Source organism: Staurois parvus, unplaced genomic scaffold (genome assembly GCF_062004578.1).
Source record: "Staurois parvus isolate SC_StPar_1 unplaced genomic scaffold, SC_StPar_1.0 ptg001462l, whole genome shotgun sequence".
Taxonomy (NCBI): Eukaryota; Metazoa; Chordata; class Amphibia; order Anura; family Ranidae; genus Staurois; species Staurois parvus.
In genome coordinates this window covers 357,344-384,062 of record NW_028319258.1, presented here as the reverse complement: position 1 = coordinate 384,062, position 26,719 = coordinate 357,344, and the positions used below count along the sequence as shown (strand labels likewise).

At 42.7% G+C, this 26,719-nt stretch overlaps 1 protein-coding gene across 1 annotated transcript in view; it reads left to right on the top strand.

Moving 5' to 3' along the window:
• The window catches only part of LOC149435836 (interferon-induced very large GTPase 1-like), an 87,200-nt gene extending 60,862 nt beyond the window's left edge, over window positions 1–26,338 (top strand). Inside the window, exons 5-9 of the mRNA XM_089662369.1 lie at window positions 265–396; window positions 6,901–7,041; window positions 9,198–9,329; window positions 16,322–16,375; window positions 20,470–26,338. Coding sequence (XP_089518495.1) covers window positions 265–396; window positions 6,901–7,041; window positions 9,198–9,329; window positions 16,322–16,375; window positions 20,470–25,070 — 5,060 coding nt within the window. The 3' untranslated portion in view covers window positions 25,071–26,338. The remainder of the gene's footprint in view (window positions 1–264; window positions 397–6,900; window positions 7,042–9,197; window positions 9,330–16,321; window positions 16,376–20,469) is intronic.
• Window positions 26,339–26,719: the final 381 nt, after the last annotated feature.

Below are 26,719 nucleotides of genomic sequence, written 5' to 3'. Positions count from 1 at the left end.
CTGCATCTACAGAGGTCAGTGAATGCTTGTTTAACACTTGTGTAAACAAGCAGTGGAGGTCGTGGCCATCATTACTCGGTAAGTATCCATTTGATGAATGAGAAGGAGGTTCAGTTTAACTCAGCAGGGAACAGACAGAATGAGTAAACTTTGTTGGAAAGTGCACTTAAATAAAAGAACCTGGAAATGTATGTTGAATTTAAAGTGTGTATATTATTGTTTTTTTCTTTATGTGGATTTTTCCCTAACGTGTGTCTTCTTCAGAAACCTGCAAGGTAAAAGAAAAGAATGAATCACCTGCAAAGAACAGAGGCTCCGACCATGATCTTAATGATGTGTCTGTTACAGTCTTCCGAGTGGCAACAGATGAGGACCAAAGACAACCTGAATGTTCAGGTAACAGCAGAACATAGAGGCATACATAGACTACAGAGACATACTGTGCATACCTGTATATAGATTTGCTTTCCTTTTGTCTAATAGATGACGGTGATGAAAGTTAACCCCTCCTAAGAAATATGTGGGTAATGTGTTTGGCAGTGGTAGACCCTTTTGGACTGGGGTCTGATATAGAATTTAGGGTAGGGGCTCACACTGTTTTCTTAAGGGGTTTCATGTCCTCAGAATGGAAGAGTGTCTTACTGGAGGGGAAGGAGGTATCCATCTAACAAAGGACCTTATTCCCATGTTGAAGAGGCCTTCACCACAACTCTGTCCTGGTGGTCGTAGAGGTCTATGGACAAAAGGCTTATCAGAATCTGGAATTTTTTTTCAGTATGAAAAGGAAAAGTTTGTAAAGGAAATGTTTGTAAAATTAGAACTATCTCTGAAAAATGAAATCCACAAAGACCTTGGATGAATGTTAACAAGAGTAGAAGAAGTGGAGAAGATGGAAACTCGGGCCCAGCAGATAATTGATCTGGAGATACAGCTGGAATAGATACAAAGAGAACAGGAGAAGCTCTCATTGAAATTGGAGGATCAAGAAAACAGAGAGAGAAGAAATAACTTAAGAGTGAGGGGCCCGCTAGAAGATTTGCAAGATTCAAAGATTTCCTCTGGGAAAGAATAAAGAAAGTGTTTAACCCCATGATAGGTAGACTAGCCACAGACCCTGTGGAGATCGAGAGAATACATAGACTAAGACGCCCGCCAGGAGTATCATCAGACATCCCAAGAGATGTAATAGTTCGGTTCCATCATTATGAAGATAGGTAAAGAATGTGGAAAAAATTGCGGGAGATCCTAGAAATAAAATATGGAGATATGAAATTGCAAATTTTCGCAGACATCTTATCTGAGACATTAGCCAGAAGGAGATCATTGAAACCTTTTTACTGGACCAGATGAGGGAGAAAAGAATTCAATATAACTGGGGATTCCTGGCATGTCTGATTGGGTGGAAAGATGGGAAATCAGCAAAGCTAAGATTCCCAGATGTCACGTACCTGATAGAAGTTTGAATTGACGAGGTCAGCCTCTCTTGTATCCCCAACCCAGGCCCCACTGAAGGTGAAACAGATGGTGCCGAGGGACAGGAGGAACATGAGTGCCTGTGGATATTGATTGTGGTGATGTAACCTCGGTAAATTAGACAGGGCATCCAGTCAGGAAAAGTGGAGATGCCGGAACGACAAGCTGAAGTTAAGGAAGCACTCCACTGGAACTGCAAGATCTGGGTACGTGGCTCGCTGGAACTTCTGATAAGCGTAAGGCCGTAGCACATCATGACAACCGGAGCTGATGAAATGACAGCCAGGACAGGCACTTGGCAGGACTGTACAGCCAAAACTGGAACCGGAAGCGTAGTCAGAATAATAGCCAGGGTCAGCAACGAGCAGGCGATGAGGTACCGAAACATCAGACAGGGACAAGGTCAGGAGGAAACCAGAATCAGAAACTGATGAGCAGAAGCATAAATAGGATCCAAGAGCAGGTCAATGGCAAGCCGGGTCAGTACCGGATACACACAGGATACAGCAGGAAACAGGAAGTTAGCTGAAGACCAGTCAGCAGTGACAGAGAGTAAGAGCTTCCTTTAAATAGTCTGTCTGGTGTTTTTCAAAGTGGGACAGCACTGAAAGATGAAAACGGGACTTGGAAGGAAGGGGGTGAAAGTGCCGGTATTAAAGTGGTTAAACACAAGCCCCAGGGTCAGCAATCCAAACAGACAACTATCCCAGCAAAATGGAACCACTTCATGTAACAAAGTCAATGTCTACAGCTTATCGGTATGGCTGTAGAAGAGCAATTAAAGTGTTAGTAAATTGCTGTAATTAAAAAAAAATCCCCTGCAAGGCAATGGCATAATGTGCTAGTCTGCATTGCATACTGGCTCATAATAAAATACTTACCTTAGAATGAAGCCCTCAAGTGGGGTGCTGTCATCTCTGACAGGGCTTCCATCTTCACCTGGTCTTCCTTCTGGGATCATGGGTTCCAGCCACATCACAGCCATGGCACAGCATTCTACAGGAATAGCAAAGGTATGCCGTTACTTCATAGCGCATGCGCCAGTGATGTCACCAGCTGCCAAAAGAGAAAATATCTCCTAAACGGTGCACATTTAGGAGATATTTTACCTACAGGTAAGCTTTATTGTAAGGTTACCTGAATGTAAAAATCCCAAATCAGACTTTACTACCACTTTAATGGATTTCTCCTGCACTTATCCTCCTTCTCAGTCCGATTCCAGCAAGCATTAAGAATATGGGATGACAAACAGGTTGCTTTTCCAAATAAGTAGCCATGTAAAGTGAAAGGGGAGTCAGACTAAACTTGACAAGCAGGGAATGGGGATGGGCTGCATGTGTGAGTTAAACATAAGACTTTTTTCTATCTTTATTTTTAATAAAGGACTTGTCAAAGACTGTCTCCTGTCTTTTTTTACACTACACTTTTTTTTTGTGAACGGGTAGCGGTACCATGTACCGCATACTAGTTCACGTGGGAGGGGGGGTTGGGATCTGGGAGCCCCCTTGTAAAAGGGGGCTTCCAAATTCCAATAAGCCCCCCCCCGCCCGCAGACCCCCACAAACACAGGCCACAGTTGTGGGAAAGAGGCCCTTGTCCCCATCAACATGGGGACAAGGTGCTTTGGAGGGGGGAGCACCCCCCCACGTTGAGGGCATGTGGCCTGGTATGGTTCAGAGATCCTTTTCTCACCTGCTGGGCTTCATGCTCAGAAAAGGGTCTGGTATGGATTTTGGCATGGGGGTTCCCCTCAAAATCCATACCAGATGGGATGGGCTTGGTATGGATAGGAGGGGGAGGAGGAACCCCACATAGTTTTTTGTTTTTTTTTTAATTGTCAGGCAATGCCAACAAAATACCGCGTGACTTCATACTATAACTCATGGGGTATTTTAGTAGCTGAGCGGTATCTCACCACATACTCAGATGTAAGATGCCGCTCAGTTGTTCAAACAACCGTCTCTTCTACCTAGGTCCCAGCTCTGCATTGTTAATTCTCTCCCAAATGATTCCCAACTTCCTGTGTCAGGTGAGTCAGTAGGATTTCCCATACATGTAGAGTGTCCAGATTAATCAATGAGATTATTTTGTCTTGTATGGCACTTTGAGTGTCTATTTGTATAAAAACAGGAGAGGTTTATTTAATTAGTGTTAGAAATTCTGTATATAGACCTACAGAATAGACAATGCACATTCCACATGTGTGTATCTGCTGGTTAAAGTGGTTCTAAAGGCTGAAGGTGTTTTACCTTCATGCATTCTAGCAGCTCCCCAGCCTTCCCTATTACCCACCTAAGCCCAATCTCCATCCAACGATGTGCATTGGAGTCTCGGCTGTCCCAGGACTCCCTCTTCTTATTGGCTGAGACAGAAGCGAGCTCCCACTGCTGTCAATCACAGCCAGGGGACCCGAGAAGAGGAGGATCTGGGCTGCTCTGTGAAAAACCATTGCACACAGTAAGTAAGTATAACATGTTTATTATTTTTTCTTAAAACAATTGAAGCCTTAAGAACCAATTTAAATGCAGATAGGAAACAGAAAATGTATTATATAGAGAAAAGAGTTTACCAGCAGATGCAGCCACAAACTTATAAACACTGCACAATACATGGATAATGTATTCCAACAATTAGACTTGACTGAATCACTATATAGTCTGGACTTGTGGTTGTGTGGATAACAGGCTGAACAGGGTTTAACAGAGCACTAAGCAGTACTTATGTTTACAGCAGGCCTGGTCTAGCCATAGGGCTCACCAGGCATTTGCCTGATGGGCCAGGGCCACCAGGCCCCATGTCCTCAGTGTCAGCTACCTAAAGACTCTCTCTGTATTGGAAGTGTGCGGTTCTTCTCTTTCCCCCTTTGTATTGTCTCTCAGCAAGACACTTCTGAGGAGTCTCACTGCCCAGTCTCTGGCTCCTATCAAACACGATCTGCGTAAATCAATTTACAGTCACACAGAGATCCTCTATTTTGAGCTACCGGTGGCCGTAGGGGAGAGTTTGGCATCTCTGGAGGGGGTGGGATGTCATCTGGAGCCCGGGAGAAAGGAAATCTCCCCTGCATGCCACATTACTACTCTCTTGCAATTGCCCAAAGGTGTCCCAAGCCTTTTACAATACTAGCAACAGCACAACGGCTAAATGGTTAGCGCTTCCCCCTGGCAGTACTCGTGTCGTTGGTTCGAATCCCAACCACAGCACCACCTGCCTGGAGTTTGCATGTTCTCCCTGTGCCTGTGTGGGTTTCCTTGGGGTACTCTGGTTTCCTCCCACACTCTAAAGACATGCTGGTAGGTGAATTGGCTCCTGTCTAAACTGGCCCTAGTATGTGTATGTATGAATGTGAGTTAGGGACCTTAGATTGTACGCCCCTTGAGGGTTAGGGACTGATGGGAATGTACAATATATATGTAAAGCGCGGAGTACATTGACGGCGCTATAGAAGTACCTGAAATAAATAAATAAACCCTGGCATAATGAAAGCCATGCCCACTTACTGCTGCATTGCACTAAGCCAGTGTTTCTCAACTCCAGTCCTCATGGACCCCCAACAGGTCATGTTTTCAGGATTTCCCTCAGATGAAACAGCTGTGGTAATTACTAAGGCAGTGAAACTGATCAAATCACCTGTGCAAAATAATGGAAATCCTGAAAACATGACCTGTTGGGGGTCCATGAGGACTGGAGTTGAGAAACACTGCACTAAGCAAATGATGTTCTGGTTTTATCAAGCAATGGGGTCCCATTTATGATCTTGCACACGGGGGGCTAATCATTTCATAAAACAAACCTGATATCAGCACTCTCCCACCTCTGTGTATAGATAGTATCCCCTTTCTGCCTGACATTGACCCCTTCTGAACTGCCCTCATCATTAACCCCTTAATGCCCTGATATTAACATTAGCAAAATGGACTGCACAGTCTAAAGTGCCCGGTCATTTTGTTTTGTCCCAGTCTGGGCCTGGTTTACAGTGTGTGCAATGTACACCCAGAGATGAATGCTCAGAACATAAGCAGTCTGTAGTTCTCAGGCTCTCCTATTCCTCTGGCAAAATGGAGAAACTTTGACAGCAACTATTGATCCAAGAAGCAATGCGTATTATATCACTTCTGGGTTCATAAGTGTCATGCTCCAGCAGGGGCGGACTGACCATTTGGAAACTCGGGCACTGCTCGCGGGCCTGGGGTCAGTAGGGGGCCCCATGAGATGCCCCTGGTACCTTTTTCATAGGCTTTTTTGAGTTTGGGCAAGGACACAGGGGCCCCATGATCCCCTATTGCCCGGGGGGCCCCATGAGTTGTCAGTCCGCTCCTGCGCTCCAGCTACAACAGCTAATCAAGCATGATCTGGACTTGACTAAAAGCAAACGAGGGCAGGGGAGACATTGGGGGGGGCTAACAGGCTTGATGTCCCTATTAAGAGGAGTTGTCACCTGGCCATGCTACCACATAGAGGGCCTTTTAGCCCCCTTGACATAGAAACAAAGGTAAATTAAATAAAATAAGTGTTATAAAAATAAATTATAATAAAGTAATTGAAAAAAAAATGTAAAAGCATTCTTCTCATCCCCCACACTCACCATAGGATGGACATGTGCATCTACAAACCCAACAGTCTAATCAAAAATTCAAGGTTCCCTAAACGTTCTAACATATTCATAAAGATGTATCTATAAATAACCCAAAATATAAAAACAAGCAAAAAAAAAAACAACTTGGCTGAAACACCTTATATTTGCATAAATGTCTGAATATGTTCTGTAAAATGCAACAGTTTATTACTTGTAAATCACTAATACAATATTTAAACCATTTGGCCAAAAAATTTATATAAAAACAAACACAAAAAAACACTCCTCTTCCTCTATATATCCTCTGTCCTGCTTCTTGAATGTTTATGTATGTGCCAAATATACAATACAATTATTCCTCCAAACAGGAATCTCCTCACATATTGCATGATATTGCTCAATCCAGTACAGGTATGCTTCATGCGAAAATTGATCCATCGTCTACTTCAGTGTATAGAAAACTGGACTGAATATCCTGGACATGGGTCACTGACTCATACTGTATATGTGCCTTCTCCCAATAAAGGCAATAAAATAATGAGCATTGACACTCCCACATGCAAGGACATCTGTCACACTCCTATATATCATCCAAGGTAATTTAGTGGTTGCAGGCTGGTGTATTGGGATCCATGTGCTGGTCTATTTAATTCATGTTCAAGGTCCTCCGTCCCAGGGGGCCTACAAGCACCATAGATTGTGTATGTGCATATAATAAGGACACAACAACATGACATGAGATATATGAGAAGTGTCAGAATTGACTTGGGCAGCAAACATTTAAAATGTATATATTAATATTATCCCTTTATGTAGAGTTTCCCTAATGTACTGTATGTCTTCTTGCACAGGAGCCTTCAGGGCGAAAAAAAAAAAGGAATCACTTGCAACGAACAGAGGCTCCAACCCCAAACTAAATGAAGTGTCTGTTACAGTTTCAGACATACCAAACATACCAAGAAACAGGGAGCAAAGACAACCTGAATATTCAGGTAACAACAAAATATAGAGACATACGGTGCATGCCACGTTTATTTTGATATGCAGTATGTGACACACACTCAACAGCCATTTTATTAGGTCCACCTTGCTAGTATCGGGTTGGACCCCCTTTTGCCTTCATTCTTCATAGCATAGACTCAACAAGCTGTTGGAAACGTTCCTCAGAGATTTCAATCCATATTGCCATGATAGTTTCATGCAGTTGCTGCAGATTTGTCAGCTGCACATCCATGATGGGAATCTCCCGTTCCACCGCATCTTAAAGGTGATCTATTGGATGGAAATCTGTTGCTGTGGAGGCCATTGGAGTCCAGTGACCTCATTGTCATGTTCATGTTTTTTCCAATGCTTTGGGAGCTATCAGCCTGCTATATGTTTTATGGTCTTTTAAAACTTTTGAATAAGCATTGCTGGAAATTGTTTGTTCATTTTTTAGACTTAATAAATGGTGTGAAACCCCTTTTTTCTTTTTTTATCATGGAAGTTTTTTTTTCATCTTTTACCATTGTTGGATCTCTGCTTCTATGCTGAGGCGGTGGTACTTGTGGAGGAGTTTCATGGGTGCATTTGACCATTTATAATATGACAGTCCACCATTTCTGGTAAGAGGCGACAGATAACATGGTGTATCTGGTGTTGGATTTCACCACGCTATTTCATATATGAAGAGGGATTGATTGCACATGTCAGGGCTCCAGGGTATGACCAGAGGTATGTGACTGACGCAGGGAAACGCAGGCTTCAGATATGTTATAAATATAATTTATTAACACTAACAATACATAAACGCAGTGCAATACTAAAACATACACAGTGCAAACGAACCAAACCAAACCACCCACAGATAACAGTACATACAATGCAAGCATCGTCAGGCAGGCCGGGATTATCAACAGGAGGTCAGAACGTATGGGGTTAAGCAGGAGAATGGTCAGACAAAGCCAGGGATCAGGAGCAGGAGAATGGTCAGACAAAGCCAGGGATCAGGAGCAGGAGAATGGTCAGACAAAGCCAGGGATCAGGAGCAGGAGAATGGTCAGACAAAGCCAGGGATCAGGAGCAGGAGAATGGTCAGACAAAGCCAGGGATCAGAGCAGGGTCAGCAACAAATCAGACAGGAACAGGAACATGGAGCAGGAACAGGATACAGGGCCCAGGAGAAACACACACCAAGGCAGAGTCTGTAGGTCTGGCCATCAGTTAAATACACCAGTATAAGCAGTTTCAGGTGTTTTGCTGGCTGCAAGGTTGAGTCTCTGATTGCTGGGAGCACCCGCTGGCCAGCCCTGGTACTGCAGCCCATAAGGCAGGTGAGTCCCACCATTGCTGGCCAGTCCATTCCTGACAGCACATTTGTGGATTGCTTTTTTTTCAGCATTTTAATATTTGGACTCATTTGATATACATTTTTGAATTTTTGCACGTATGTTAATATTTGCACTTTGATGCACTTTTATTCATTTGCACTTTGGATATTGTATGCACTTCATTCTTGTGCTTGCACTTTATATTGATCAGGTGATATATTTAAATATTTGCACCTTATTTTTCATATGTTTATCCAATATTGGCTAGCATTGCTTTTTTGAGTTTATTATAATAATTTAGAACTTGGATGAAATCTTTATTGTTGTATAACATTTTTGGTAGGTCAAAATGACAGTGTCTTTTGGCAATCTTTATATTATACCAAAAAGAGGGAAAAGGAGGAAAGAGGAACAAAAGGATTTGGCTGTAAATGAGGGAAAGTTGGGAGATGTGCAACCACCAATGCAAACAAACAGTAGTGCCTAGAAAGAGGAGAGGGAAGAGTGCTGAGATCTAACTTGGACAACTTCATTTTTTCACCTGTGAAATTTGTGAATGAATTGCTACACAGTGCCTGCATCTACAGAGGTCAGTGAATGCTTGTTTAACACTTGTGTAAACAAGCAGTGGAGGTCGTGGCCATCATTACTCGGTAAGTATCCATTTGATGAATGAGAAGGAGGTTCAGTTTAACTCAGCAGGGAACAGACAGAATGAGTAAACTTTGTTGGAAAGTGCACTTAAATAAAAGAACCTGGAAATGTATGTTGAATTTAAAGTGTGTATATTATTGTTTTTTTCTTTATGTGGATTTTTCCCTAACGTGTGTCTTCTTCAGAAACCTGCAGGGTAAAAGAAAAGAATGAATCACCTGCAAAGAACAGAGGCTCCGACCATGATCTTAATGAAGTGTCTGTTACAGTCTTCCGAGTGGCAACAGATGAGGACCAAAGACAACCTGAATGTTCAGGTAACAGCAGAACATAGAGGCATACATAGACTACAGAGACATACTGTGCATACCTGTATATAGATTTGCTTTCCTTTTGTCTAATAGATGACGGTGATGAAAGTTAACCCCTCCTAAGAAATATGTGGGTAATGTGTTCGGCAGTGGTAGACCCTTTTGGACTGGGGTCTGATATAGAATTTAGGGTAGGGGCTCACACTGTTTTCTTAAGGGGTTTCATGTCCTCAGAATGGAAGAGTGTCTTACTGGAGGGGAAGGAGGTATCCATCTAACAAAGGACCTTATTCCCATGTTGAAGAGGCCTTCACCACAACTCTGTCCTGGTGGTCGTAGAGGTCTATGGACAAAAGGCTTATCAGAATCTGGAATTTTTTTTCAGTATGAAAAGGAAAAGTTTGTAAAGGAAATGTTTGTAAAATTAGAACTATCTCTGAAAAATGAAATCCACAAAGACCTTGGATGAATGTTAACAAGAGTAGAAGAAGTGGAGAAGATGGAAACTCGGGCCCAGCAGATAATTGATCTGGAGATACAGCTGGAATAGATACGAAGAGAACAGGAGAAGCTCTCATTGAAATTGGAGGATCAAGAAAACAGAGAGAGAAGAAATAACTTAAGAGTGAGGGGCCCACTAGAAGATTCGCAAGATTCGAAGATTTCCTCTGGGAAAGAATAAAGAAAGTGTTTAACCCCATGATAGGTAGACTAGCCACAGACCCTGTGGAGATCGAGAGAATACATAGACTAAGACACCCGCCAGGAGTATCATCAGACGTCCCAAGAGATGTAATAGTTCGGTTCCATCATTATGAAGATAGGTAAAGAATATGGAAAAAATTGCGGGAGATCCTAGAAATAAAATATGGAGATATGAAATTGCAAATTTTCGCAGACATCTTATCTGAGACATTAGCCAGAAGTAGATCGTTGAAACCTTTTACTGGACCAGATGAGGGAGAAAAGAATTCAATATAACTGGGGATTCCTGGCATGTCTGATTGGGTGGAAAGATGGGAAATCAGCAAAGCTAAGATTCCCAGATGTCACATAGCTGATAGAAGTTTGAATTGACAAGGTCAGCCTCTCTTGTATCTCCAACCCAGGCCCCACTGGAGGTGAAACAGATGGTGCCGAGGGACAGGAGGAACATGAGTGCCTGTGGATATTGATTGTGGTGATGTAACCTCGGTAAATTAGACAGGGCATCCAGTCAGGAAAAGTGGAGATGCCGGAACGACAAGCTGAAGTTAAGGAAGCACTCCACTGGAACTGCAAGATCTGGGTACATGGCTCGCTGGAACTTCTGATAAGCGTAAGGCCGAAGCACATCATGACAACCGGAGCTGATGAAATGACAGCCAGGACAGACACTTGGCAGGACTGTACAGCCAAAACTGGAACCGGAAGCGTAGTCAGAGTAATAGCCAGGGTCAGCAACGAGCAGGCGATGAGGTACCGAAACATCAGACAGGAACGTGGTCAGGAGGAAACCAGAATCAGAAACTGATGAGCAGAAGCATAAACAGGATCCAAGAGCAGGTCAATGGCAAGCCGGGTCAGTACCGGATACACACAGGATCCAGCAGGAAACAGGAAGTTAGCTGAAGATCAGTCAGCACTGACAGAGAGTAAGAGCCTTCTTTAAATAGTCTGTCTGGTGCCAGAAATAGTGGGCATGCTCCCGCATATGTGTACCCTGCGCGCATGCGCGAGCCTATGCTCATTTCTATTAGCCAGTTGCGGTACAGGAATTCCCTTACACCAGAAGAACTTAGTGACTTTTGTGAACTGCAGAATGTGGACATTATGGGGTGGTCAGAGGTGTCTAATGAAAATGCAAGGTTGAAAAAGAGAAATGGCACTCAGTAAATAAAAAGAAAAGATAGATTGGACTGGGGTGGGAGGGTGGGGAGTATGGTGTGAGAGAGAGTTGGGGCCGTGGGGACCAAATTGTTCCACCCTTCGCCCCTACTTTTTTTCCTTCTCCTCTCTCTCCCTCCACCCCACCCGCGTATAGGAAGGCTATGGGAAGGCATTAGGGAAAATAAGTAGAGATGGCGGGAGTCTAATATAAAATAAATATAAAATAAATAAATATTTTAAAACCCTATGCTGAGGTAGAAGTAGGCATTCATGTTCAGAGCCATACCCCATATTAGGAATCATTAGTGGGGGAGCCTCACATCAGATTCCATGGTAATATATAGGCCAAGGGGTTTTTAAAAGTAAGTTAGGAAGGGGGGAGGTTGGGTGGGAGGGAAGGGGGGAGATTGGGATGTGGGAGCTGGAGTGGTGGGGGGGTGGGTATAAGGGAGGGAGGGGGGGTAAGCAGGAGGTCCATGAGTTGAGGAGTCTATATCTCTTCCCATGTGAACAAAAAGTGAAGATCAAGGTACGCTGTTCTTCTAAACAATGTCTGGAACGACCCATTTTCCTCAGAATTTCAGAGAGAAATGCACTGTAACCAGCATGTATAACATTTGCTGCCTTCCTTCCTTCAATAAGGGCAATAATTGCCACCTGTTTTTCAAAGAATGAATGACCTCACTAATAGAACTCCACACTGCTATTATTTTGAACACACCCCTTTCAATGAGTGATTCAATGACACAGAATCAGCAGCATGCATGTCATGACTGTTGGGTCTGTTGGATTTCTATGACTCTACTACACCTGCTAGGAAATTATCTGCCATGTAGAAATATCATTTCTACCAAAAACAGTGATTGATCCAGTTAGTGATGTCTGACTGCTATTATTTTGAACACAACTGTACATGTACTCGGGCCAATTTAGACAGGATCCAGTTAACCTACCAGCATGTCTTTGGAGTGTGGGAAGAAACCAGAGTGCCCGAAGGAAACCCATGCAGCCACAGGGAGAACATGCAAACTCTAGGCAGGTGGTGCCGTGGCTGGCATTCAACCAATGACCGTAGTGCTTCCAGATGCAAGTCCTATCCATTTAGCCACTGTGTTGCCCCCAGTAGCATACATAGTAAATTTGACACCCTAGGTGGACCTATTTATGATAATAATCATGAACCTAATTGCCATGCATACTGGGGGTTGGAGTAGAATTGGCTGGTGGAGGGCAGGCAGCAACAACTATAAGAACAGTTGCAACTTTATGCAGCAAAACCTGAGTTTAGCATATCAATTTGTGCAACTTGCAGGAGCTCAGAGATTCACCTGCATAGGTAAATGTGATGAATTGTCACTATTACTGACACCAGTGTGTGGACTTACACTACAAGCAAAATAAGCCCTAGACTTGGTGGTCAGTGGCAGGCTCAGGTTGTAATAACTTCAAGCGGAGCTCCACCCAAAAGGGGAAGTTCCACTTTAAGCACTGATCCCCCATTCCCCATGATGATTTGGCACCTTTGGAGAGCAAATACCCAATTTTGACAGGTACCCGCTTCCACTTCCACTCCGAATGCCTAGGCAATCAGAAGTTCAACTCAACTATCTAATCATGTGAAAGCAAAATTCCTGTTACTTTTTCAAAATTTCCCACATGGTTGAGTATTCTTTGCGACGTGAATGTTCACTTTGTTTCATCTTAATCACCAAGATAAGTGGAAATTTAATTTGGAAGTAAGCACGGTTGTAGCACTATCCCTTGGGGGTTTCTGATTAATTTTTAGTTGTTTGGGTCCCCCTGTAGTCCTGCACTGCCAGTCCTTTAGCATTTTCTTACACCATGCATCCATAGACAGGAAATCAGACATTGAGCATTGGTTTTCTTTGTTTTATTTAGGAGACTGAACTTGGATGGGGTATAGGGGTGTGTAGGATGCCCAATACCAATAGAACTGATTTTTGAGGACAACTTCCTGAACTATGTACACTTCCCGTTTAAGACTTCTCACAGTCACTGTTGGAGTGCTAGCCAGCAGATCCACTTTTAGTACCCCAGATGAACTTCTCTTCCACCCAGCAGTCTGTAGGTAGTCCTTTCTCTTCCTGAGCAGGGGATTTGGCTCCTGTTCCCTGTTGGAGGTATACAGTCACTAGAAGAGAGCTAATTTGGTTTCCCACCAGAGTGCTCCTTCCCCTATATTCCCAGAGGGTGCAGGTGTACTCACTCAGGTCCTCTCCTGCACAGCTTGTGGATGACTACTGTTACCAGGCTTGACAGCTGGACGGCTTCCACCTGCAACACAGGGGATCCTCTCCAAGGGGACCAGTGAGTCCTGAACTTTCCACCTCTCCAGAACAAGGCTCACAGGCCGGCCCCAACCCAGCAGGCCTCCTGGCAGCCCTCCTCCAGCCTCACATCCTCCTCACTCCACTCTTCCACCCGACTCCTACTTCCTCCTCTCCTCCTGACTGAGCAGGCTCCAACCCCTTGTAAGGAGTCTGGCCCTTCAAACTGCACCCACAAGATTAGGTTGGTGAGGTCATGCAGCCAGAGGATGTAAGAAGCCAGTGGATGAATTTGTTCAACAACATCTACCATTAAAGCTCAACAGAGTTCAACTGAAAAAACTGTTTGAAAGGACTAAGTTTATAGTGTGTAAGATCATATACAGTGGGGCAAAAAAGTCTTTAGTCAGCCACCAATTGTGCAAGTTCTCCCACTTAAAAAGATGAGAGAGGCCTGTAATTGGCATCATAGGTAGACCTCAGCTATTGGAGACAAAATGAGAAAACAAATCCAGACAATCACATTGGCTGATCTGGAAAGAATTTATTTGCAAATTATGGTGGAAAATAAGTATTTGGTCACCTACAAACAAGCAAGATTTCTGGCTCTCACAGACCTGTACCTTCTTCTTTAAGAGGCTCCTCTGTCCTGCACTCATTACCTGTATCAATGGCACCTGTTTGAACTTGTTATCAGTATAAAAGACACCTGTCCACAACCTCAAACAGTCACTGTCAGGAATGGACTGGCCAGCTATGGTGGGACTCACCTGCCTTTTGATCTGCAGTACCAGGGCTGGCCAGCGGGTGTTCCCAGCAATCAGAGACTCAACTTTGCAGCCAGCTAACACCTGTAACTGTTTATGCTGGGGTATTTAAGGGATGGCCAGACCCACAGACTCTGCCTTGGTGTGTGTTTGTCCTGGGCCCTGCATCCTGTTTCTGTCCTGCATCCTGTTTCTGAACCGCTGCTGACTTCTCCTGCTCTGATCCCGGCTCGCTCCTGACCATCCCTCTGTCTGACCCTCTGTACCACGCTGCTTGCTACCTGTTCTGATCCCTGGCTTGTGACCCTGACCAATCTCCGCTTGCTCCCCCTGTACCTACCTGCCCTATTGATATTGACCCGGCCTGCCTGACGACGCTTGCTTGTATGTACTGTTATCTGTGGGTGGTTGGTTTGGTTTGTTTGCACTGTATTATGTTTTAGTATTGCACTGCGTTTATGTTAGTATTGTTAGTGTTAATAAATTATATTGTTTATAACATATCTGAGGTCTGCGTTTCCCTGCGTCAGTCACACATCTCTGGTCACACCTGGGAGCCCTGACAGTCACACTCCAAACTCCACTATGGTGAAGACCAAAGAGCTGTCGAAGGACACCAGAAACAAAATTGTAGACCTGCACCAGGCTGGGAAGACTGAATCTGCAATAGGCAAGCAGCTTGGTGTGAACAAATGAACTGTGGGAGCAATAATTAGAAAATGGAAGACATACAAGACCACTGATAATCTCCCTCGATCTGGGGCTCCACGCAAGATCTCACCCCGTGGGGTCAAAATGATCACAAGAACGGTGAGCAAAAATCCCAGGACCACACGGGGCGACCTAGTGAATGACCTGCAGAGAGCTGGGACCAACGTAACAAAGGCGACCATCAGTAACACACTACGCCACCAGGGACTCAGATCCTGCAGTGCCAGACGTGTCCCCCTGCTTAAGCCAGTACATGTCCGGGCCCATCTGAAGTTTGCTAGAGAGCATTTGGATGATCCAGAAGAGGATTGGGAGAATGTTACATGGTCAGATGAAACCAAAATAGAACTGTTTGGTAGAAACACAACTCGTCATGTTTGGAGGAGAGAGAATGCTGAGTTGCATCCAAAGAACACCATACCTACTGTGAAGCATGGGGGTGGCAACATCATGCTTTGGGGCTGTTTCTCCGCAAAGTGACCAGGCGACAGATCCATGTACAGGACAAAATGAATGGGGCCATGTATCGTGAGATTTTGAGTGCAAACCTCCTTCCATCAGCAAGGGCATTGTGGATGAAACGTGGCTGGGTCTTCCAACATGACAATGATCCCAAACATACCGCGCGGGCAACAAAGGAGTGGCTTCGTAAGAAGCATTTTAAGGTCCTGGAGTGGCCTAGCCAGTCTCCAGATCTCAACCCCATAGAAAACCTTTGGAGGGAGTTAAAAGTCTGTGTTGCCCAGTGACAGCCCCAAAACATCACTGCTCTAGAGGAGATCTGCATGGAGGATGGGCCAACATATCAGCAACAGTGTGTGCCAACCTTGTGAAGACTTACAGGAAATGTCTGACCTCTGTCATTGCCAACAAAGGATATATAACAAAGTATTGAGATGAACTTTTGATATTGACCAAATACTTATTTTCCACCATAATTTGCAAATAAATTCTTTCCAAATCAGCCAATGTGATTGTCTGGATTTTTTTCTCATTTGAGGTCTACCTATGATGCCAATTACAGGCCTCTCTCATCTTTGTAAGTGGGAGAACTTGCACAATTGGTGGCTGACTAAATACTTTTTTGCCCCACTGTATAATAACATGGAACTTTCCCTAATGAGGCTAACTGATGTAGAATTGTGCATAATATTTATGAAAACTTGGTTATTTGGTTATTTTATGTCCTTCAATGGTTGAATAACTGACGTGTCTTCTGTTTTTAAATGTGAACTTCCCTGAGCACAGTCCTTAAAGACCATAGGAGCATACACTGGGTAAAATGCATTGTGAAAGTATTTTAGAGTTTATCATATATGTTTTAATTTGAAAAACTAACTGTTATTTCTTACATCTGTTACAGATTTATGTCCCACTGGAATTAAACAACAAGAAACTGAACATGGGAACATTAAAGGTAAAAACTAGAATGGAACCATCCATCTGCAATCATTTTTTGAAAGATTCAATCCTCTCATGGATGAAATTGTTAATGAATGATGAAATAATTACATACTGTATATGGCAGTCATAACTCTTCCACTTTCATTTAAAGCCTACGTTTAGTTTTTTATACAAAGTGTACCCTGTGTTGGTGCTGGCTGTCATAGCTAAAATCCTCTGTTGTCTGTCCCTCCTTTATACTCTGAAGCCATAATCTTCTGATTCTGTGGAAGGTTAATAGAGCCCAGGGACTTCTTGCAGTCACTAAAGGAGTGCCGACTTTGCCCGCCCTTTCTACCCCCTCCTCCATTCAAAGAAAATGTACTACAGTTTCTATTTATGAAAAGTAATCTATGAATAGAGGAGGTGGAAATTTTCTTTCATTCTCTATTCAGTCCTCCAATCATAGAGCACTTTTCATTCCACTTTTCATTAATGAAAGCTGTAGTACATGTTTTTAGATGGGAATTTATGTGTAGACAGGAAGAGATGAGAGGGAAAGAGGGGTGGGGTAAAAGAATGAAAGCGGAAAGATCAAGAGAGAGAGAGAGATCTATTGAACAAACTAAGTAGAAAAAAACAGCATATTTCCTGTATTTATATGTAGCACTACCCCTTAGGAGTTGCTAAAGATTTCGGTCCCCCTAGAGTCCTGCACAGCCAGACAATAAGCATTTCCTCAGACTTGCACTCCAGAGACAGTAAACAGTCCTTGAACTTGTTTTTTTTTTTCCATTATATTAAAGGTAATAAACTTGGATGGGGTTGAAGGACACATGGGATGCTCAAGGAACTGTAAACAGAGGACTCCTTCCTGGTGACTATGTACAAGTCCAATATAGGATATTTCTCTTTTAGAAGAGCTCCCCAGCCTTTCCTGGTACCACCCCAGACCCCAGATGATCATTTTCTTATCCATCTTTACTGAGGGCTTTCCCTGAGCAAGGGGATCCAGTGGCTGCTACTGTAAAGGTTAGCAGTCTTGAGAATAGACCAAGTCAATTTCCCACCCAAATGCTCTTTCCCCTTGTCCGGCAGAAACAAGTCAAAGTTTGGTTGTTATTGGCTGTAGGTTTGGATTAAGCCAAAGCATAGTCAAGGAACATGCCAAAGGCTAGCAACAAATGGTAGCAAAGATACCTATGACAAAAGGAGTCTCAAGAGGAGATATAGGCTGGAGAGAGCACAAAATTCTGGCAAACAAGAAGTACAGAGATTTGGCTTACATCAGGAAGTTCTTGGGATGAGCTTCAAAGTTCATGAAAGACAAAACAAGATTGTCTAACTCAGGAATGTCCTACCTACATCTCGCAGGCCGCATGCAGCCCAATGGGGCTCTGCATGCGCCCCAACAGGAAATTGTAAACAGAAAGTCCGGAGGAATGTCAGGTAGGCTATGTCTGGTACAGCACACATGCCATGGTCAGCACAGACAAGCAGGGCCCAGGCACATCAGGAGGGATGCTGGGAATGCCATGTTTGCTATAATACCGGCAGCACACAGGAGGGATTTTTGTCAAGTAAGTGTCACATGTGGGTGCTGGGGGGAATGGGGTGGGCTCCATCCCCCCAGATTTCATGAAAATACTGACATAAGTGGAGTGTCATTGATCAATGGTCCATTGAAATTGCATTATGGGAGGGCATCATCCATATGTGAAAACAATGGGACTTTAATTATGCCTCCAGTATTGAAAATGACAGCTGATTAAAATGACTTATGTTGTTTTATTAATACAAAAAATGTATTAGTCCTTTGGCCTTTTTATGACATTTTTTTTGTATGAATAAAAGAGCATAAGTCATTTTAATCAGCTGTCATTTTCAATACTGGAGGCATAATTAAAGTCCTATTGGTCTTTGTTGTCACATATGGATGATGCCTCCCATAGCGTAATTTCAATGGATCGTTTATCTCAACACTCCACCAATCTGAGTATTTGTTACAGTGTCAAATATTGCACTCGTTTTATGTTGCCCTCTTTTACTTTTATAGTGATCTGCCCAACTTTTTCTGCTCATCGGCTATCCTTATTGTTAGTTTATTTTAAATGCGGCCCAATACAATTCTTCTACTTCCAGTGCAGCCCTGGAAAGTCAAAAAGTTGGACATCCCTGGTTTGACAGATCCAATGGGTGCTGTCCAGCATCTCCAGTGGCTCAGCAAAAAGTGTTACTGTCAGACACAGTAGAGGTCTCAGGTGCAGATCCAGGCCCTGAAACTGGGGCCTTCAAAAGCAGAGGTCAGAAATTGTATCCTAGACTCATGCAATTGCAGTGTAACTTTCCTTTACGTTAAAAGTATTGTGGGAGAAAACAACACAATACTTGGCTTAGCCACACAATAATATGGATATGATCCAAGAACACAAGATCCTAGACAGTGGGATCCACTTTCTTATTTAACAACCAGCTAAAACCTTCTGGCATCTATTACTCTTATTTTAATGTAGTTTTGTTTTAATCTAGTTAAAGTGTTATTAAACCCATGACCCCGCATTCACTATATCCGCTCTCCCTGGACCCCGCATTTACTATATCCGCTCTCCCCGGACCCCGCATTCACTATATCCGCTCTCCCCGGACCCTGCATTCACTATATCCGCACTCCCTGGACCCTGCATTCACTATATCCACTCTCCCCAGACCCCGCATTCACTATATCCGCTCTCCCTGGACCCCTCATTTACTATATCTGGTCCCCTGGATTCTGCATTCATTATATCCGCTCTCCCCGGACCCCGCATTCGCTATATCCGCTCTTCCCGGACCCTGCATTCACTATATCCACTCTCCACGGATCCTGCATTCACTATATCCACTCTCCCCGGACCCCGCATTCACTATATCCGCTCTCCCCAGACCCCGCATTCACTATATCCGCTATCCCCGGACCCCGCATTCACTATATCCGCTCTCCCCGGACCCCGCATTTACTATATCTGGTCCCCTGGATTCTGCATTCACTATATCCGCTCTCCCCGGACCCCGCATTCGCTATATCCGCTCTCCCCGGACCCTGCATTCGCTAAATCTGCTCTCCCCAGACCCCTCATTCACTATATCTGGTCTCCCCGGACCCTGCATTCACTATATCGGGTCTTCCAAGACCCTGCATTCACCATATCTGCTCTCCCCGGACCCTGCATTCACTATATCCGCTCTCCCTGGACCCCGCATTCACTATATCCTCTCTCCCCGGACCCCACATTCACTAAATCCGCTCTCCCTGGACCCCGCATTCACCATATCCTCTCTCCCCGGACCCCGCATTCACTATATCTGCTCTCCCTGGACCCTGCATTCACTATATCCGCTCTCCCTGGACCCTGCATTCACTATATCCGCTCTCCCCGGACCCTGCATTCACTATATCCGCTTTCCCCGGACCCTGCATTCACTATATCTGCTCTCCTCGGACCCCGCATTTACTATATCTGCTCTCCCCGGACCCCACATTCACCATATCTGCTCTCCCCGGACCCCACATTCACTATATCTGCTCTCCCACAGTACACAGAACATGGAAATGCAATTATTTAAGTAAATACAAACTGCTAAATCCCTTTTCTCATCAGCAGTATACAGCAGTCCTGTGACTTCTACCAGTGTCCAGCAGAACACTGGTTTATGCTTGTAGGAGGAGTATTTTCTAGGAGGATATAGAACCCCTGACCTCTGTTTGGACAGTTCTGATTGGCTCTGTGTTGATCACATGCACCCCCCCCCCCCAAAAAAAAAAACCTCTCTAGCAATACCCACCAAACTGAGCATGTGCAATGTCTCCACACAATATGTCTTATCAGGAGATAAGAGGGGGACACTGGAAGAAGGGGAGGATCAGAGATGACAGGATCCAACAGTGTTTTACACAATGTGGAGGATTAACCCCTACACAGTGAGTATAACAAGCATGCTTTACTGCATCTACAGACTGATTGTACTGTTGTGGGTTTAGTAACACTTTAAGAATATTTTATCAGTTATATCATGTATTAATGCACTCACACATTCTCAAGTAATTTCTGGTACTGCTTTTCATGACTCTCTCTTGCTTCCATTTTTCAGATCTTTTATACGATGTCCGAATGATCAGCAGTGAAAGCTGCAGTACACCAGCTCCTAAGACTGAGTTTCAATATCTCAAGAGACTAATGGCCTTGGATGTAATGGCTAGGAGTAAAAATCCTGTTGAAATGGACTTGCAATCAGCAGTAGGCACTGATTTTGAGAATGATGGCAATGAGTTATTTCATGCTTTAAATCCTCTTGATACTCTGTGTGGCATTTTAAATAACTTTTGTAAAAGTTACATTTCACAGCAGATAATTACAACAAAAATGGCCATGTGTCAGTTTGCCATCCCTCTGTTGCTCCCTGCTGGTGATGGGCCACTCTGGACCTTCATGCTGTGGGCAATGAGGGACATCGTAAAGCGGTGGAGACCTCAGTTATTAGCAGATACAAAAGGATTTATAGAGGACAACCTGGTAAATATTTCTATGCCTTTCTTCTCTTTTATTGGATTGGGTTCATGTGGCTTGTCAAAGTCTAAAATTCTCAATCAGGTTCTTAGTCCCACCCAACAGATTCAAAACTTCTTTGTACACAGAGATATGGATGGTGGGAGCATAACAAAGAGGAGTTCAGACGGACTGGTGGAGATAAGCTGGTACTTTCCATCTGGGCAGGAATCTACAGATGTTTTCAATGAACCCATAGCAGTCACCAATCTTCGGGGAAAACTGGAATCTCACAAACAACAGTTCCAGTTCTTGTTATCCATATCAACAGCCATTTTCATATTTGTTGAGAACATAAATGAAGAACAATATAAACTGCTTTCTGGCTTATCAGAAAAAAGAGACACACAATACTTCTTTATTATTAATGTAAGAGATGTAAAACCAGGAGAAGACACACTGAGATTCCTAGGCAAGTTATCAGAAGATCTAAAACTGAAGAAAATGAATGTGATCATTAAAAATAAAAATATGAATGACTCACAGGTTGTACTGAAACTGCAGTCAACAATGAAAGCTTTTCTTACAAACAACACAAAGATTTTAAGTTTGCATGAAATTGCGGACAGTCTGATAAGCAGCAAAGTTCAGGCGTATGAAAACCAAATTTCAGTGGATGAGGACTCTTCCTTGAATAAATCAGCAAAAACAAAAGCTACGAATATTACAGATAAGATTAAGGATATAGCACAATTTAAGAAGGAGACAATGAAACTACAAGGGGACCTCTGGGGGCAACTGACCAAAGCAGAGAAGGAATTGTGCAGAATGAGAGAACTCGGTGATAAAGATCCAGAGGAATATAAATTGCAGCTCCAAAAAGAAATACATCATCTTCGAAGGGAGCAAAGTTACCAAAAAATTCCTCCAATCTTTCAAATGTTTATAGAAGCAATGACAAAGCCATCTCCTACAGAGAAACAGCTGTTCATGAAATGGCTGTCAATTCATCTTGACAAAGCTGGAAGAAATAATCTTTCAATGTTGCAAGCGGAGTACAAAAAAATATTCACGGATTTATCTAAAAATGCAAGTGAGCTAAAAAACATAGACCAAAGGATAGCCAATAGCAGTTTAGGCACTGAGCACTTCATGCGTGAGCTGGGGCAGTTTTATGAAGCAGCAAAGTTCTTGAAAGAAAGAGGTGAATACACAGATGATATATATAGAGACCTTCCCAAAATAGCTTCAGATATGCTATTTGACGGGTTTCCATTAGAGCTGATAGATGGAGATGCTTCTAACATTCCCTTGCTTTGGATAACTGATGTTCTAAAAGAACTAGATATTAGGACAGGAGGGCAAAGTAGAATAAGAGTGATAACTGTCCTGGGAGTGCAGAGTACGGGGAAATCAACCCTTCTAAACACCATGTTTGGTTTGGAGCTTCCAGTGGCCAGTGGGCGATGTACAAGGGGAGCCTTCATGACCCTTCTGAATGTAGACAGGGATTTCCAAGAGATTCTGGGCTGTCAGTTCATCTTGGTTATTGACACAGAGGGGCTCAAGTCTATGGAACTGGCTTCCCTTGATGGCAGCTATGAACACGATAATGAGATTGCAACAGTGGTGGTGGGGTTGAGCGACATCACCATCATCAATATGGCCATGGAAAATACAGAAGAGATGAAAGACATTTTGCAAATTGTAGTTCATGCATTTCTGAGGATGAAGGAAGTAGGAAAGAAACCAAGCTGCCATTTTGTACACCAGAATGTGAGTGATGTGTCCGCTCATGTGAAAAACCAAATAGCCCGACAGAAATTTCTTGAACAGCTTAATGAACTGACTAAAATTGCAGCAAAAATGGAGAAGCGAACTGGTATAGCTAACTTTTCTGACATTATTTACTGTGACTTAGAAAAACACTCTTGGTACATCCCTGGTCTGTGGCATGGCATACCCCCTATGGCTTCAATAAACATAGGTTACAGTGAGAATATAAAAGATTTAAAAATATCAATAATTGAATCTCTAAAATCAATGCCTGGAAAACCACAAACAATCACGGAGTTCGCTGAATGGTTAAAAAGCTTGTGGAATGCTGTGAAACATGAGAAATTTGTGTTCAGCTTCAGAAATCGATTGGTGACCGAAGCCTACAACCAGCTCTGCATAGAGTACTCAGACTGGGAATGGATATTCCAGAAAAATGCTCATCATTGGATGATAAAAACTGAGACTTTAATCTATAATCTACCATCTGATAAACTTGGGGGAGAAACCTGGAACCAAATAATAGATGACATGTATCAGCTGTTGGATAAGGAGGAAAAAATCATGTCATGCTCACTTACAAATTACTTTGAACATGGCTGTGACAAGGCTCATCTCTTGGACATGTTCAGAGGAGACTTTTTCAGGAGTGTGAACTACCTTAGAAAAGAGCTAGAAAATACTCTGATTGCCAAGTGTGAGAAAACAATGCACATCCAAAGAGAAAAATGTGAAACACAAGTTTTGCAAGCGCAATATATCAATACAATTGAGGCCATAGTAGCAGAAATAATGGAAAAAAAACAAAGGAACAAAAATATTAGACCCGAGGAACTAAATAGAGAATTTGAGGTGATGTGGAAAAGTACTTTAGATAAATTACAGCTAAGTAAACTGGATACACAGAATATTGAACAAATCATCATTCAGCAGCTGAAACATGATATGAAAAATGATGGCCATGCTCTCAAAAAGCTGCGTGATCTCAAAAGCCTTGATGAATATAAAAAGAAGTTTGTGGTTAATCAAAAGCACCATTTCAGCAAAACTAGAAAAGAGCTGAATCTCATACATGGTCTGACGTCCTCTTTACTCCATGAATGCAATCATTATGTCTCTAATTGTACTAAAACCAGAGAAAACTTCAATGAAATGTTGTCTCAAGAAGTGCTAAAAATCACAAATAGAAGGTTGAACAGCCAAGATGTTAAGCATGTCAGTATTCCCAAAGAATTCAAATTGGATCTAAAGCTTCACATTTTAGGAAGTGCTGCTCCCAAATTTCAGAAGATGCACAATGACTTTGTCCAAAGAAATGACCCCAGAAGCTGTTTAGAGATGCTGAAACCTGAATACTTTTCTATTTTCCAAAGTATGTTTGAGAAAAGAAATGAATGTCAACGACGAGCCGAACAATTTTGTGAACTGTGTTTGAAGCCGGCAATTATTGATCACATCAACAGACATCTAGGAAAGAAGCTAGTGGAAACGATTTTGCAGAAAGGAGGGCCATTGGAATTCAAGAGTCATACTGTATTTCAGAATGTGTTGCTGGAAGAGTTACTGCAAAATAAATCATGTGAACAATACATAAATTACATCAATGATTATGAACATTTTGTTGAAGAATGGATTTCCCAATACATTCTTAAACATTATAATGAACAAAGATATGTTCAATATTTGCAATTAGGCATCTTACAATCACTGACTGAGACAATATTTCTGGCTCTGAAGAACTTAGGTACTGTTCAAGTCAGTAATGTGTCAACGTTTTTTGCCAAATTTTGCAATATTTTGAAAGAAGATCTGGTAATTTCTCAGAATAATTTAAAGGTTGTCTCTTTCCAAAGTGAAGTGGATGTAGGAAAGTTCATTAATGACATTGAGGCATATCTTCCAGACTTACTGAAAGAACTACAAATGGAAATTAGCTCAGCAACTAACAATTCTGTACTTTCACAGCTGAATTTGAAGCCTCAGGAGGAACTGGTCAAGAAGGTGATTGGATGTGGCAAGCAGTGTCCCTTCTGTAAAGCCCCCTGTGAGGCCGGAGGGGCTGACCACAAAGAGCATTTTGCCTCAATACATCGACCAAGAGGATTAGCCAAACACAAAGATGAGCAGACAGGGGCTCTGGACCATTCAATATGTTCTACAAATGTCATCTCCAATAGGAGTTTCAGAAATGCTGACACCAACTCGCAGTCCCATCCTTACAAGGATTACCAGATGATTTACCCAGACTGGGCTATTTACACCGACACAACTGCTAATGGCTCTGATTACTGGAAGTTTATTTTTACAGAGTTCAATGAATCTCTTGCAAATATATGCAGCGCCAAACCCGCTAATGTCCCAAATGACTGGTCTAGGATAACTAAAGAACAAGCTCTAAAAAGCCTCAAGGTAGCATTAAATACTCATTAAAAAACGTTAATCACAGAATATAAGAACTAAATCTGTCACAGATTTAAATGAAACAAACAATAAGCCAGCTAGTTCCCCAGCATCTTAGTTTCCACTCTTGTTGAGAAAAAAACAAGCCCTTCTGGGTGATCAATGTACATTGCAGGAATGTTAGCAAACTTTGTAGTGAATTCCTATCTTGTTGCTCTGAAGAAATAGCTGTTCATTTCACATGAATGACTACAGTCGGATTGTAAATGGGAGGGTCTGGTTCATTATAATCACCATTCATTATAGTCACCTGGTGCACTCTCCGTGTTCTGATTAGGAAAGTTGCAGTGTCTGCATCCCTTTAGAAGTAATCAACCCCTGGGGAGTATCTCACCAAAACTGAAATTCCTGTTGCAGGGAATGCCTAAAAACTCTCTTGCATCTTACTGAAGACTTCTGGGAAAATCAGGAAGCCAATCACACGAGCAGGAAATGACATTTCTGGAAGCATTCTGTACACCATGTACATAACACTCTAAGGTTGCTATATTGCATTGAATGTTACAGTAAATCACAGCTGCAGACTGAAATGAAGAGGACATTTCTGTATAATATTAAATTACAAGACTTGTTTTTTTAATTTGCTATATTTTTTCTTCAATAGTGGAGTTACCCTTTAAGGATGTATTCCAGGTAAACAGCTAAATCACAGATGAAATAAAAATAAGAGAGTCTCCAAAGGATTTCTATATTTATTCATTCAGTCTTGACATTTACACAGCTTTGCAACATATACAGCCCTGTCTGGTAGCCAGGAGACCTGATTTATACGGCTGCAAATAAAATATTAAATAATACTAATAATGTATTAATGATTGCAGAGTTACTTTTATGTAGTTTATATCTGTGTGAAATTTCACAATATTTTTTTATTCTGCAGATACTTTGCTTTCTTCCCATAGTATTGTACAGATGTATTCACTTTCTTGATTAGAATTGTGACTTACTTATTAAGCATGCATTGATGTAACTAGTGTACAGTGCATACAGTCTATAGTGAACACTTTTTCCATGTACACTATACTGTATAATCAAAAGCATGAGGAAACCCCTCCAAATGATGATGAGTTCAGGTATCTCTAGTGAAGGATACTGTTATTACCACAACATACAAAGACATTGTAGACATTTATACTCTTCCAATCTTCTGGATTGGTGTTTCTTGAAGAACCTTTTCTGTGCCAGCATGATTACTTTGCTTTGTACAAATGCAGCTCAATAAAGATATGGTGTGACCAGTTTGGTGTGGAGATACTGGAGTGTTCTGCATAGAGTCCTGACCTCACCCCTACTGAACACCTTTGCAATGAATTGGAATGTCAATTATGAGCCAGGTGTTCTCATCCAACATCAGTACCTGACTTCACAAATGGTCAAAATGGCCATGGGAAGTGGGCAACTCCATGTTAAAGGCCATGGGAAGGGGCCAACTCCATGTTAAAGGCCATGGGAAGGGGCCAACTCCATGTTAAAGGCCATGGGAAGGGGCCAACTCCATGTTAAAGGCCATGGGAAGGGGCCAACTCCATGTTAAAGGCCATGGGAAGGGGCCAACTCCATGTTAAAGGCCATGGGAAGGGGCCAACTCCATGTTAAAGGCCATGGGAAGGGGCCAACTC